Source organism: Macaca fascicularis, chromosome 5 (genome assembly GCF_037993035.2).
Source record: "Macaca fascicularis isolate 582-1 chromosome 5, T2T-MFA8v1.1".
Lineage (NCBI taxonomy): Eukaryota > Metazoa > Chordata > Mammalia > Primates > Cercopithecidae > Macaca > Macaca fascicularis.
This window is the reverse complement of record NC_088379.1, coordinates 24,454,130-24,466,947: the sequence shown is the minus strand read 5'-3', so window position 1 is coordinate 24,466,947 and position 12,818 is coordinate 24,454,130. Positions and strand designations below refer to the sequence as shown.

At 36.8% G+C, this 12,818-nt stretch overlaps 1 protein-coding gene across 8 annotated transcripts in view; it reads right to left on the bottom strand.

The window, feature by feature from the left end:
* ZCCHC4 (zinc finger CCHC-type containing 4) overlaps window positions 1-12,818 on the bottom strand; it is a 56,475-nt gene that overhangs the window by 18,390 nt on the left and 25,267 nt on the right. For 5 of the 8 annotated variants that reach the window (XM_074039488.1, XM_074039489.1, XM_005554608.4 and 2 more), the window contains 3 exons: window positions 5,775-5,847; window positions 1,737-1,887; window positions 33-133 (listed from right to left, as the gene is read on the bottom strand). In XM_074039488.1, the coding sequence (XP_073895589.1) occupies window positions 33-133; window positions 1,737-1,887; window positions 5,775-5,831 (309 nt within the window). In that variant the 5' untranslated portion in view covers window positions 5,832-5,847. The remainder of the gene's footprint in view (window positions 1-32; window positions 134-1,736; window positions 1,888-5,774; window positions 5,848-12,818) is intronic. The other 3 variants (XM_005554610.4, XM_015450218.3, XR_012434761.1) reach the window with 2 other exon arrangements.

Genomic DNA, 12,818 nt, shown 5'->3' with positions numbered 1-12,818 from the left:
AACCATGCGAGAAAACAGAATCGGTACTCTACCTGGTAATCCAGCATCCGGAAGCTTGGAAAAAACTGACAAATTCGGGATTCAAAAAAATAGGGGAAAATCCAGAAAATGGGTAGTTCTTTGTGACTGTCATCTAATGGATCACAAGAAGGGAAAAATAATAGTAAATTAAAGAAAAAATAGAAGGTTACAATAGAAAAACTTCTGCTAGCATGAGAAATTGCAATGATTCAACACATTGAAATCTCATACAAAAACAGAAAATGTTTACCAGAGTGCCATTTCAAACCTGACTATTCCCAAAGGTCAGTGGAAATATTCCTTTATATTGAAATATAGCTATTAAGAGTATGTAAAAGTAACCCATATGTATATTTCTATTGTCTAGGTAAGGCAAAGATGTTACCTAAAAAGTTGAAAATAGAAAAGGAGTGTCACTTTTGAGGCACAAAGGCAGTCATGATGTAGTGGAAGGACCTCTGGACTAGAAGGCAGTAAGTAGGCCTTGGGTGTGAATTCCAGCTCTGCCACAACTCTTTATCTTAGTTTTCAGGGATGAATCAACCTTGACTGCATCACAGAAGATTCTTAAAAACAGTTTTACCAAAATTAGTGTTTGTGAGAGACAGGGAACACAGCTGTTACTTACAAAGCACCTAGTATAGGCTAGTACTTATTACAGCTAAAACTCCAACAGGCTGAAAAGTCATAATTCAGAGGCAAGCCTAATCATAGTGCTTACACTAAGCTATAATAAGTATTTTCTATTTACTGTCTCCTTACAATAATCCCTAGAATTAGATATTATCCCATTTTACAGATAGGGAAACTGAAGCCATAAGCTATCAAGTCCAACGCAGCTAATAAGTGGCAGAACAGGAATTCAAGCCCACAAAGCTCTTTATTGCTTCCCCAATGACACTGACTTTATCCACTCTAATTAGTGGACTTAAAAACAGCAAATAAGTGAAATACTTAACAATATCAGTCACATTTTATATTTCATTTGCATTCTGTCTCCCAAAGCACTATTAGTGGAGAAGCATGATCACAAAATTCCTGACACTCTTAACAAATTTATCAACTTGCGAGCTAGAAAATATTTCTAAAAAATGAATATACCAACTAATTAGATAATTTTATTAAATACTTTGAAGCCCTAAGTCACTTTAAACTGAATAATAACCCCCAGCCACTAGACCACCTCTAGGGCTGGGAATCTGTGTACTGATAACCACAATCAGTCTATGGGATGTCTAACCTCCAAACTCATATCCTGGCAAAGTGTAGAGCCCTGGACCTCAGGCTGAGTGCCTTCTTAGTGTTCTGGGCCAGGCTTCAGGAACAGGGAATGTATGGTCCACAGGGCAGAGGTATGTGTCAGCTTTGTTCAAAAATCTATTCCCAGTACCTAAACAGTGCCTGGCACACAGTGGCTACTAAGTAAATATTTACTGAATGAATGACAGCAGTTCACTGCTGTTCTGCATAATGTCCCATTATCCCCATCAAAAACATAGTATTTTTCCTATAAGCCATTAAAAAAAATCCACATGATTAGAATAATACAAAGTATACCACGATAATGAAGTTTGCTGCAACATCAAACCTGTTTTTAAAAAGAGAACTCAAGACATGTATATTCTATCAGTGCTCTGATTCACTGAGCTCAGCTAATATTTGACAGGAAGTAGATACATAGATACATGTTTACTTTGCAGTAATAAATTAGACACCTTGGCTTTGACCTTCTTTCCACATAGCAATTAACTTCCTGAATGTAATAGCCAAAGGTTCAACCAAGCCACCAAACGGAGGATCCGTCACCATAATGATTCCTTCGCCTTTATCTTCCTGTAAAAATGCTCTGCAGACTTCAAGGGCAGTCTGGAACAAATAAAAATTCATTTCTAAATTAGGACTAGAGAGAGGCACTTCATCCTACTTGGAGGAGAATGCATTAGACTCAGTCTCACTCTTAATACTGGAAACTTCACGGAGTCATCTTGCCACCACAGCATCCCTCAGTGACATTCTGGAGCCTCTCTTTGCCCCCAAAAGATTTTATCTTTGGGTTCCTTGATAAGCAGGTTTTTAAAATTGCAAATTCAAACACCAGCACTATCAGAAGACTACACATTTCAAATGGTTAAATTAAAAGGCTAAATTTAGTGTCCTAAAAGAAACTCATTACTCATGAAAACCATCTAAAATGTTAAATTCAATTCAACAAGCCGGGATGGTGCTAAGCACTAGGGACACAAAGACGAAGAAGACATTGTTTTCCTATCTGGCTTGTCCAATGCCATGAGTTCGTTTAATAACAGCTACAAATTACCAGTTAAATATGCACATGTTTTTGAGTATCAGGCAGACATATTTGAACATGCACTGCAAGTAAATAAAAAAGGAAAGTTCACAAATGACAAAGCACATCTGGTCCATGAAACCATGCTATTAACACATTTTCCCAAAGGTTAATTTAAGCTTTTTTAGTAATTGCAAAGTAAACATTAACAGGGATATTTAACGGTTTTTGCTATGGGTGAAGTTATTAAGAGATACCATATAACAGTATCTCCAGTCAACTGACTTGCAAGTAGCTTTCAAGTACAGTCCCCTTGGTATCCCTGAGGGATTGGTTCCAGGACACCCGCATATACCAAAATCTGCAGGTGCTGGAGTCCCTGATATAAAATATTGTAGTATTGTACTTAACCTATGCACATCCTCCTATATAGTTTTAATCATCTCTAGATTACTTATATAACCTAATACAATGTAAATGACATATAAACAGTTCTTAGACTCTATGGTTTAGGGAATAATGACAAGAAAAAAGTGTACATGCTCAGTACAGTCACCACCACCCTCTTTTTTTTTCCTAAATATTTTTGATCTGCAGTTTGTTGAATCCACAGATGCAGAACCCACAAATGGGGAGAGCTGACTGTACTCATCTACAAAAATAAGTCAACACAGTATACAAAATGGCATGAGATTTAAAAATTTAATGGCATTTTAAACTTTAATAAGCCTATATGTACTTTATAATAAAATATATTTTGTTCTACTGCTAAATCAATTTAGAAGACCCCACTGATAAGAGGAAAACCTTTTTCCCTAGGAGAGTCTTCATTAATTTCCTACTGGAACTCCTATAGCAGAGGATGACTTGTCAAGAAGGTTAATCATTTTTCAAGTGCTGTCTGGCACTTCCTTAACCTGCTTACAAGAACAAGGACTGAAAGCACAGATGATGATATTGAAATCTTCAAACTCCTTAGAGTTAAAAGTAGAAAAGAGAAATTACACAAGTAAATGATGTCTAGCTCCTAACCTAACTTTAAAAATATTTTTAAAGGATTTTTTTTCCAGGTAAGAATCAATGGCATCATAGCCCAACACGAGTTGCTGATTATCTTAATGTTGATCTTCTACAGGAAATAGATACTTGCTTACACCACCAATGTTCACAGTAATTTGACTCTTTATCTAAGTTATCATTTAAAAAGTGCCCGGTACTTTAATTAGCCATCCTCTCTACATACTTTAACTGACTTTGCCATTAAGGCCGATGACATTTTTTAAATACTATATGATTTGCGATGAGAAATCCTATGTGGGGAACTCCCACTTTTGAATCTAGTGGCCTGTAAAATGCTGAGGTGTACTAGCAGAGTCTTCTATTCTCCTAAGCACCCTGGACAGCCTCACAGGCACTGAGCGGACACTTAAATACTTAGTGATTGATTAGTGGATGGTAAATCTCTAGTGAAAAACTTGACTCCGGGAGTAGGTAGAAAAAAGGCAGATAGTAAAATCATTAAAACAATGGGTTTCTGCAGATCAATCTCTATAGCTGCAGTGCTATTTAGAGGCTGCTGCTGAAATATAGAGTAAGAAAAGCCTGAGCTGGACGACTCTTTTCTTCAGGGAAGATAAAGTGGAGCTCAATCTTGGCAGCTTCTTCCAACCATTATTGTAGAAACTTATAAGGTAATGCTGTACACTTCCTATAAGCTACAAAGAGTTTCGAAGAAAAACCCTAATTACCTGTTACCCTTTAAAAAAATAAAAAATTGCTAGCCAACCTTTAGGTATTTAATTTTATCCTTATTTTGTATTTATGGTTCAAAATAAAAAGCAAAACCATAGTATGGTATTAAAACAGACAAACAACAAGAAAATCCTAACTCACTAGTGTAGCATCAAGCAGTGATTCAAACTCGATTACTTCCTCATTTACTACGACACAGCCCTGACCTCACCTGATGTCAAGGTCCTGTGGTTTCAAGTAGGCTGGATACCGCCACATCAATATCCTACCAGCCCCACAGACTCAACCTTTCCAAACTTCACTTCCCTCTGTTTAGATGAAAAAATACAAATCCAGGCCATTCCACCAAGTCAGCTTGGACTTCTCCCTCAGTACAGTCTTCTCACTGCCTCTGTGAATGCCTAGACAACCCAGTTCTTTCTTCTCCTTTTCTCACTGCCACTGTCCCAGCTGAGAAGTCCCTCATCATCCACTGGCAAGTGACTTTCAATTCCCACCTGCCTTCACATTCACCTCAACAGTTCTCAATTCTTAGTGATTACCAACCATATAAACGCTTTGGGAAACAGCTGAAATACATCTAATTATAACTGCTGTTTATTTCAATACCTTGCTTTAATGGCTTCACAGCTGAAAAATATTAATATATATCCCAATGCTAAATTGATTCAAATGGAAGGAGTGCTATACTTACTAAATCAGGGGACTCATTTTTCAATCCCAACCAACAATTTAACATTTGTTTTCATTTCCTGAATGCTGACTTTTATAAAGTCTTGCTTGGTTTTCATCCTCCTATCATTAGTTAATATCTCAAAGCACAATACATAGTAAGCATGGTTCACAATTTTTACAAAATTGATATATATGCATATATTTATGGGTATGCTTCAAAGTGTCTTGATAATTTCACAATATTTTTGGCCAGCGTCCTGGCAAGTGTGATTACTTGGTTGGTTACAGATTTTATTTTATAATAGGCCTGACACAGAGCTCAAACTAAATGTATCAGCTCTACTATGCTGTTTATTCTGTGACATTATTAGCCTCATATTGAAAGAAGCTTTTTTTAAGCTGCTGTCCTTTTTTATTTTTAAAGATCTTTTAGCTTTTAGAGCAGTTTGAGGTTCGCAGAAAAAGTGAGAGGAAGGAATAGAGATTTTCCGTACACTCCCAGCCCTGACACATGCATTTAATTACAGTGTGGTAAGTCTACAAAGGAGAACGTGACCCTCTGGGGAGTGGGGGTCGGGGAAGGCTGGAAGAAGTGATTTGGAACAAAGTTCTAAAACATGAGTGGAAGTTATCAAGGCAAAAGACAGCAGAAACCAGCAGGAACAGCACGGGCCTTCCCTGTGGTGCAAAGGCGTCTGACCAGTTCCAGATGAAAGCCCTGTTCCCTGAGCACAGACAGCAAAGGGGAAACAGGGAGAGGGGAGGCTAGAGTGGAAATCGGGGTCAGATCACACAGAGCCCCATGGGCCTTCTAAGAATATGGGCCTTCATCCAAAAAGTAGTGAGAAGTCTTAACAAGGGAATAATAAAATCACCTCTAGGTGCTCAATAAACAGTGAAAGAACAAAAATAAATACCAGTAAATAGTAGAACAGTCACAATTTGACCTTGAGGGAATTTAGCAAAAGAACAAGGGAGGCACTCTGAAATCTGTTATTCCACAATAAGAGAACAATGAGATAATGGTCACAATTCTTACCTTTCCATCAAAGAAATGATGGTTAAACATATTATAATGGCAAAAGCTATCTTCCATATAAAACTGTGAATACCTGTAAAATAATTACAGAGTTATTTGCCCAGTCACAGCGATAGAGTAAACAAATATAAGCTAAATTTTAAAACTAAAAATCACACCTTTATTTTAAAAATTTCATCATTCTTTAGTTTTTTGAAATAAAGAATAATTTCCAAAAATTTCAGGTAATTTTTAACAGTGAATAAATAACAAACATAAATGATTTTCCCATGTTTAACCAGTAGTAAAACTACAGAATACACATATATAAAACACACATGTTCCTATGTACCAGGAGGTTATACATAAACAATGAGGTTACTGACAGATGATTATGCAATTTAAGCTTGCAATGGGTTGGCAATTAAGATACATCTCTCATGGTTAATAATTTTAAGGAGAATACTAAATCAACATTTCTGCTCAACAGCTGTTCATTTATTTTCTTCTGTAGGTGATTTTTTTTAAGTATTTAATACAGACCAGGCACAGTGGCTCACACCTGTAATTCCAGCACTTTGGGAGGCTGAGGCAGGCAGACTGCTTGAGCTAATGAATTTGAAACCAGCCTGGGCAACATGGCAAAAGCCCATCTCTACAAAAAATACAAAAATCAGCCAGGCATGGTGATGCATGCCTGCGGTCCCAGCTACTAGGGAGGCTGAGGTGGGAGGATGGCTTGAGCCCAGGAGGCGGAGGCTGCAGCAAGCCAAGATCACACCACTGTACTTCAGCCTGGGAGCTACAGCCAGACCATGTCTCAAAAAAAAAAAAAAAAAAAAAGATAATACAAATTACAAATTTTTTTTTGTCTAATGCAGGCTAGCTTAATAAAATATGCTTTTCAATATAATAGGAAAAGCATATGGATTTCATATTTACTAAATTAGTGTGAGGAAAGAGGAATATTTATTTACTGATAGAATTATTTTGTTTTGCTAACACAGTATTTTAAAAAGCCACTGGCAGTGAATGAGAGTACCACCTTTGGGTATTAACATTTTATAAATTCCCGCTAATTTACTAGGAAAAACTCATATCACATTATGACTTAAATCTGCATTTGATTACTTACACGGCGGAACTTTCTATATTTCTTAACTGTATTTGTACTGTCTGTCCATATGTTTTCCCCATTTATGTATCTAGGTCTTAATGTTTGTGTTGCTGATTTCTCAGTTTTCCATACAATATAGAAACCTCTTTGTTATCTCAATAGGATTTTGAACTTCAACTATTTTATTACACATAATTTACATATGAATCACATCGTCCTTCTTGGGAATTTGTAACCTGGTGAAAAAACTGAAAAAAATCTGAGACACATCCTTACTTACTACGACTTCTTGAACCGAATCATGATACTGGCAACTTCTTTGCTTGTGTTTCTACTCAGTTATCCATTACTGTCTGTAACTGATCGGTCGCCCATGGTGAGTATTTAATGTAAGGGCAGCACTGGTTTATCCTCTTCCCATTAACTGTGACTAACAGCACAGGCTCCATAGTCGGATGGTCTGGTTTCAAACTGTGTGTCTCTCGCTTACTGATTGGGTATCCTTAGTAAGTTATTTAACCTTTCTGAGCCTCAGTGTCTTCATCCATAAAATGGTAAAAGTAATAATTTCTACCACATAGGACTGGATAACAATGAGATAATGTATGTAAAGTACTTAATACAATGCCAGCTACATAGCATGTACTAAAATGTTAAGTACTGTTACTGTTATTTTAATAATTATCAGCTGTAAATATTTATGCCTTAATGCCCCTAATATTAAGAAATTATGTTTATGTTCACCAAAAATAATCCAAGCCTCTTTCTTCTTGTTCTGTGGAGATGGACAAAGAGCTGCCAACCATTCTCGGTGTAATATCCTTTAATGTCATTTAAGACACTGTTAGCACATTTCCTAAAATATAAAATTGCGCTGAAGAAATAAAAGGTTTAGATAACTGGAAAATATTTAAACTATATACTGTAACCTAATGAACATTCCAAAAATTGACTGTAGGCAATGTCAAATGACCATTAAACAAATATGTCTTCCTATTTAACTAAATCTCACATAACTGCCTTTAAAAAAGAGTGTATTAGTACTAGTACAGCCATGTGTAAACATGGTATCATTTGAGGGTTTTCTTCTCTCTTGCACTGCTTTATGAGTATGACCAAAGGAAAATACAATCCCTTTTTAACTTAATCCATATTATTTTCATTCCTTCACAAAGATACAATAGTCAGTTTTAAAAATTAAAAAAAGAAAATTTGATTTACATGAAATTCAGCACAGCACACCTGTCCAAAACATTCTGGGCAGCAGTGTGCAGAGGCAGAGAGAAAGAAAAGCGAAGATTTCAGTTCTAAGTTTCCATCAAATACATAATTTGAGAGCATAATTATTCATATTTTAAATTATGAAAAATCACTCAACTTTGCCCTCTTAAAATGAAATTGGCCACAAAGAATTATTCTCTCCATTGAATAACGCAAACAAAACCAATCAGAAATGCATGCACTTGAAAAATGCTCAAAAGGACATTCATTTGGCCATTCATTCTCTTTAAATGAGAGTCAGTTACCAAGTGTGAAACATGCTCTACACACAGGAAATGTAATCAAGAGCTGAATAAAATTAGTTCATGAAATGAACCTAAGAAATTCATTTTTTGACATAACTTTATTTGGATAATAGTTTGCCAAATAGAGTTTCACATCTTTCATGCTAAAATTAGAGCATATAGAAATCCATCTTAGCAAATGTGAACTTCGTATCTTCTACCCCCTAAAAAACATATTTATAGCACATCTATAGAGAACACTGGAGTTTGAGGCAGTTCTCCAACCTTGGATAAACCTGTTGTAAGGCACCAAGAAACCAAAGTCAAAGTGCCAAAAAACTACTCATTGTCACTCTATACTACGCAGAATTTTTTTCTGATTTAACTGTGGTCTTTATGAGAAATCCAACCACACACTCCGCCATGCTGAAAATACAGGTAACAGCCTCAGAGAATTCCAGCAACTTATGTGTTTCAATAAACCAGCCCTCTCTTTAGTGTTGACTTTCTATAGAGCTGACTCAGTAACAGACTACGTTATCAAAAAAACTGAACTGTGATATCCCCAATAGAACACCATCAGTTTTTGTTTGCAAGGCACATGCAAAAGTTTAGAAGTATGAAAAAAAAGTATCAATATATTCCATACATTATAAAATAACTTTATCCACATCCCCTAACCCCTACTGTGACCAGGACATTACAACTACAGGTGCAAGAAAAGGAAAACTAAAAGGCATGGCATTAAAGGTGAAATAGTTAAGGGGCCATATAAATCTTTCAAATTAAATCAGGCAAGATGAGGAGTTCTGGAGATCAGTTGCAAACAACGTGAATTTACTTAACACTACTAAGTTGTATATCTAAAGATGGCTACTATGGTAAATGTTATGTTTTATGTATAGTTAAACTTTGAACAACACAGAGGTTAGGGGCACAGCAGAAAATCCAAATATAACTTTTACCTTCTGTGTCAGTCCATTTTGCATTGCTATAAAAGAATACCTGAGATTGGGTAATTTGCAAAGAAAAGAGGTTTATTTGGTTCACGGTTCTATAGGCTGTACAAGCGCAGCACCAGCATCTGCTGGGCTTCTGGTGAGGCCTTAGAAGTTTTCACTCACGGTGGAAGAGAAAGGAGACCTGGCATGTCACATGGCAAGAGAAGGCGCAAGAAAGAAAGGAGGAGGTGCCAAGCTCTTTAAACAACCAGATCTTGTGTGAACTAATAGAATGAGAACTCACTTATTACCACAAAGACAGCATCAAGCCATTCATGGGGAATCAACCCCATGATTCAAACACCTCCCACTAGGCCCACCTCCAACACCGGAGATCACACTTCAACATGAGATACCTACTCCAAACCATATCAACTCCCCGAAAGCTTAACTACTAATAGCCTATGATGACTGGATGCCTTACAGATAACAGTCAATTAACACATATTTTGTATATGTTTTATATACTGTATTTTTACTATAAAGTTAGCTAGAGAAAAGAAAATGTTATCAGGAGAGTCATTTGGAAGGTCGAGGTGGGAGGATTGCTTGAGGTCAGGAGTTTAAGACCAACCTGGCCAACTAGCAAGACCCGTTTCTATTAAAAAAACATCATAAGGAAGAGACAATATTATTTAATATTCATTAAGTGGAAGTGTGTCACCATAAAGGTCTTCATCTTCATAATGAGTAGGCTTAGGGGGAGGAAGAAGAAGAGCGGTGGCAGAGGCAGAAGAAAATCCATTTGTAAGTGAACCTGAGCAGTCCAAAACCATGTTATTCAAGGGTTAATTGTATTTTTGAACAATTTTAAAAAGTAAATCAGAGTACTAGCAATAAACACCACAAAATAAAATTCAGAAAACCATTTAAATTATTATAGCACCAAAAATAATAAAACATCTAGAGATAAATGTAATAAAAGAAGCAAAAAACTTATATGCTGAAAACTACAAAATATCATTTAAAGAAATTGAAGACCTAAAGAAATGGAAGGACATCTCATGTTCATGGACTGGACAACTTAATATTAAGATGGCAATATTCCCCAAATTAATCTACAAATTCAATATAATCCCTGTAAAAATCCCAGCTGGGTTTTTTTTTTTTTTTTTTTTGTGGAAATTGACAAGCTGATCCTAATATTCATATGGAAATACAAGACACCCAGAACAGCCAAAACAATCTTGAAAAAGAACAAAATAGGAAGACTCATACTTCTCATTTTCAAAATTTACTATACAGCAACAGTAATCATGACTGTGTGAGAGTGGCATAAGGATGGGGATAGATCAATGGAATAGAATCTAAAGTCCATAAATAAACCTATATATTTGTGGTCCTTTTGTTTTCATTGTGGTACCAAGCTAATTCAATGGGAAAAGAAGTCTTTTCAAAAAACGGTGCTAAAGCAACTAGTCATCCACATGCAAGCAGTTAGACCACTACCTCATACAATAAAAAAAAATTAGCAGGCCAGGCGCAGTGGCTCACGCCTGTAATTCCAGCACTATGGGAGGCCGAGGTGGGTGGATCACGAGGTCAGGAGATCGAGAACATCCTGGCTAACACAGTAAAACCTCGTCTCTACTAAAAATACAAAAAATTAGCCAGGCGTCGTGGTAGCCCTTGTAGTCCCAGCTACTCGGGAGGCTGAGGCAGGAGAATGGTGTGAAGCTGGGAGGCAGAGGTTGCAGTGAGTCAAGATGTGCCACTGCACTCCAGCCTGGGTGCCTGGGTGCCTGGATGACAGAGCGAGACTCTGTCTCAAAAAAAAAAAAGAAAGCTCGAAACAGACTAAGTGGTGTAAAAGCAAAAATTATAAAACTCTTTGATGAAAACATGGGTATAGATACTTATTGGATTAGGCAAGACTTTCTTAGATATGACACCTAACACACAAGCAACTGAAGAAAAAAGAAAAACTGGACTTCATCACAAGTGAAAAGACAATCCACAAGATGAGAGAAAATATTAGCAAATCATATATCTGATAAGGGTCTAGTATCCAGAATATATTAAGAACTCTCACAATTTAACAAAAATACAAACAACCAATTAAATAGTGGGCAAAGGATTGATATTTCTCCAATAAGATAAACAAATGGCCTATAAGCACATGAAAAGATGTTCAACATTATTAGCCACCAGTGGAATCCAAAACAAAACCTCAAGGAGATACCACACTTCAAAAAGACGGATGATAATAAGCATTGGCAAGGACATGGAGAAATTAGAAACCTCATATATTCCTGGTGAGAATAAAATATGATGCACCTACTTTGGAAAATAGTTTGGCTGTTCCCCAAGAAGGTAAACATAGTTACCACATGACCTAGCAATTCCACTTCTAGGTATAAGGGCTGAACTGTTTCACGCGCAAAATCCTTATGTTGAAGCCCTAATCACTAGTACTTCAAAATGTGGCTATTTGGAGACAGTCTTTAAAGAGGTAATTAAGTTAAAATGAGGCCATTAGTGTGAGCCTTAATCCAATCTGAGTGGTGTCCTTAAGAGGAAATTTGGACATAGTAAGAAACACCAGGGATACTCACACAAAGAGGCCTTATGAGGAGACAGTGGCCATCTGCATGCCAAAGAGAGAGGCCTCAGGAGAAACCAAATCTGCTGAAACCTTGATCTTGGACTTCCAGCCTCCAGAACTGTGAGAGAATAAATTTCTGTTGTTTAAGCCACATAGTCTGTGGTATTTTGTTATGGCAGCCCTAACAAACGAATACCCAAGAGATCTGAAAACCTATGTTCACGTGGAATTTGTACACAAATGTTCATCGCAGTATTATTCATAATAGCCAAAAAGTGGAAGCAACTCAAGTGTCCGTCAACAGATGAAAAGATAAAAACAAAATTTGGTATATCCATATAGTACAATATTATTCAGTCATAAAAAGGAATGAAGTACTGATACATGCTACCACATGGGTGAACCCTGAAAGCTTTACGCTAAGTGAAAGAAGTCTGACACAAAAGGCCACACAGTACATTACTCCACTTATATAAAAAATATCTAGAATAGGCAAAGCATATCCATACAGATAGAAAGTAGATTCATGGTTGTCAAAGGCTGGGGCATGGCAAATGGGGAAGGACTGCCCACAGGGAGAGTGCTTCTTTTGAAGGTGATGAAAATGTTGTGGAATTAGATAGTGGTGATGGTTACACAACCATGTGAATATACTGAAAACTACTGTTTTATGTATGTAAAATATATCTCAATTTTAAAAAAAGAAACGGGCTGGGCATGATGACTCACACCCTGTAATCCCAGCACTTTGGGAGCCTGAGGCAGGCAAACTGCATTAGCCCAGGAGTTTAAGACTATCTTGGGCAACAGGGTGAAACCCCATCTCTACAAGAAATATAAAAATTAACTGGGTGTGGTGGCACATGCCTGTGGTCCCAGCTACTTGGGAAGAGACTG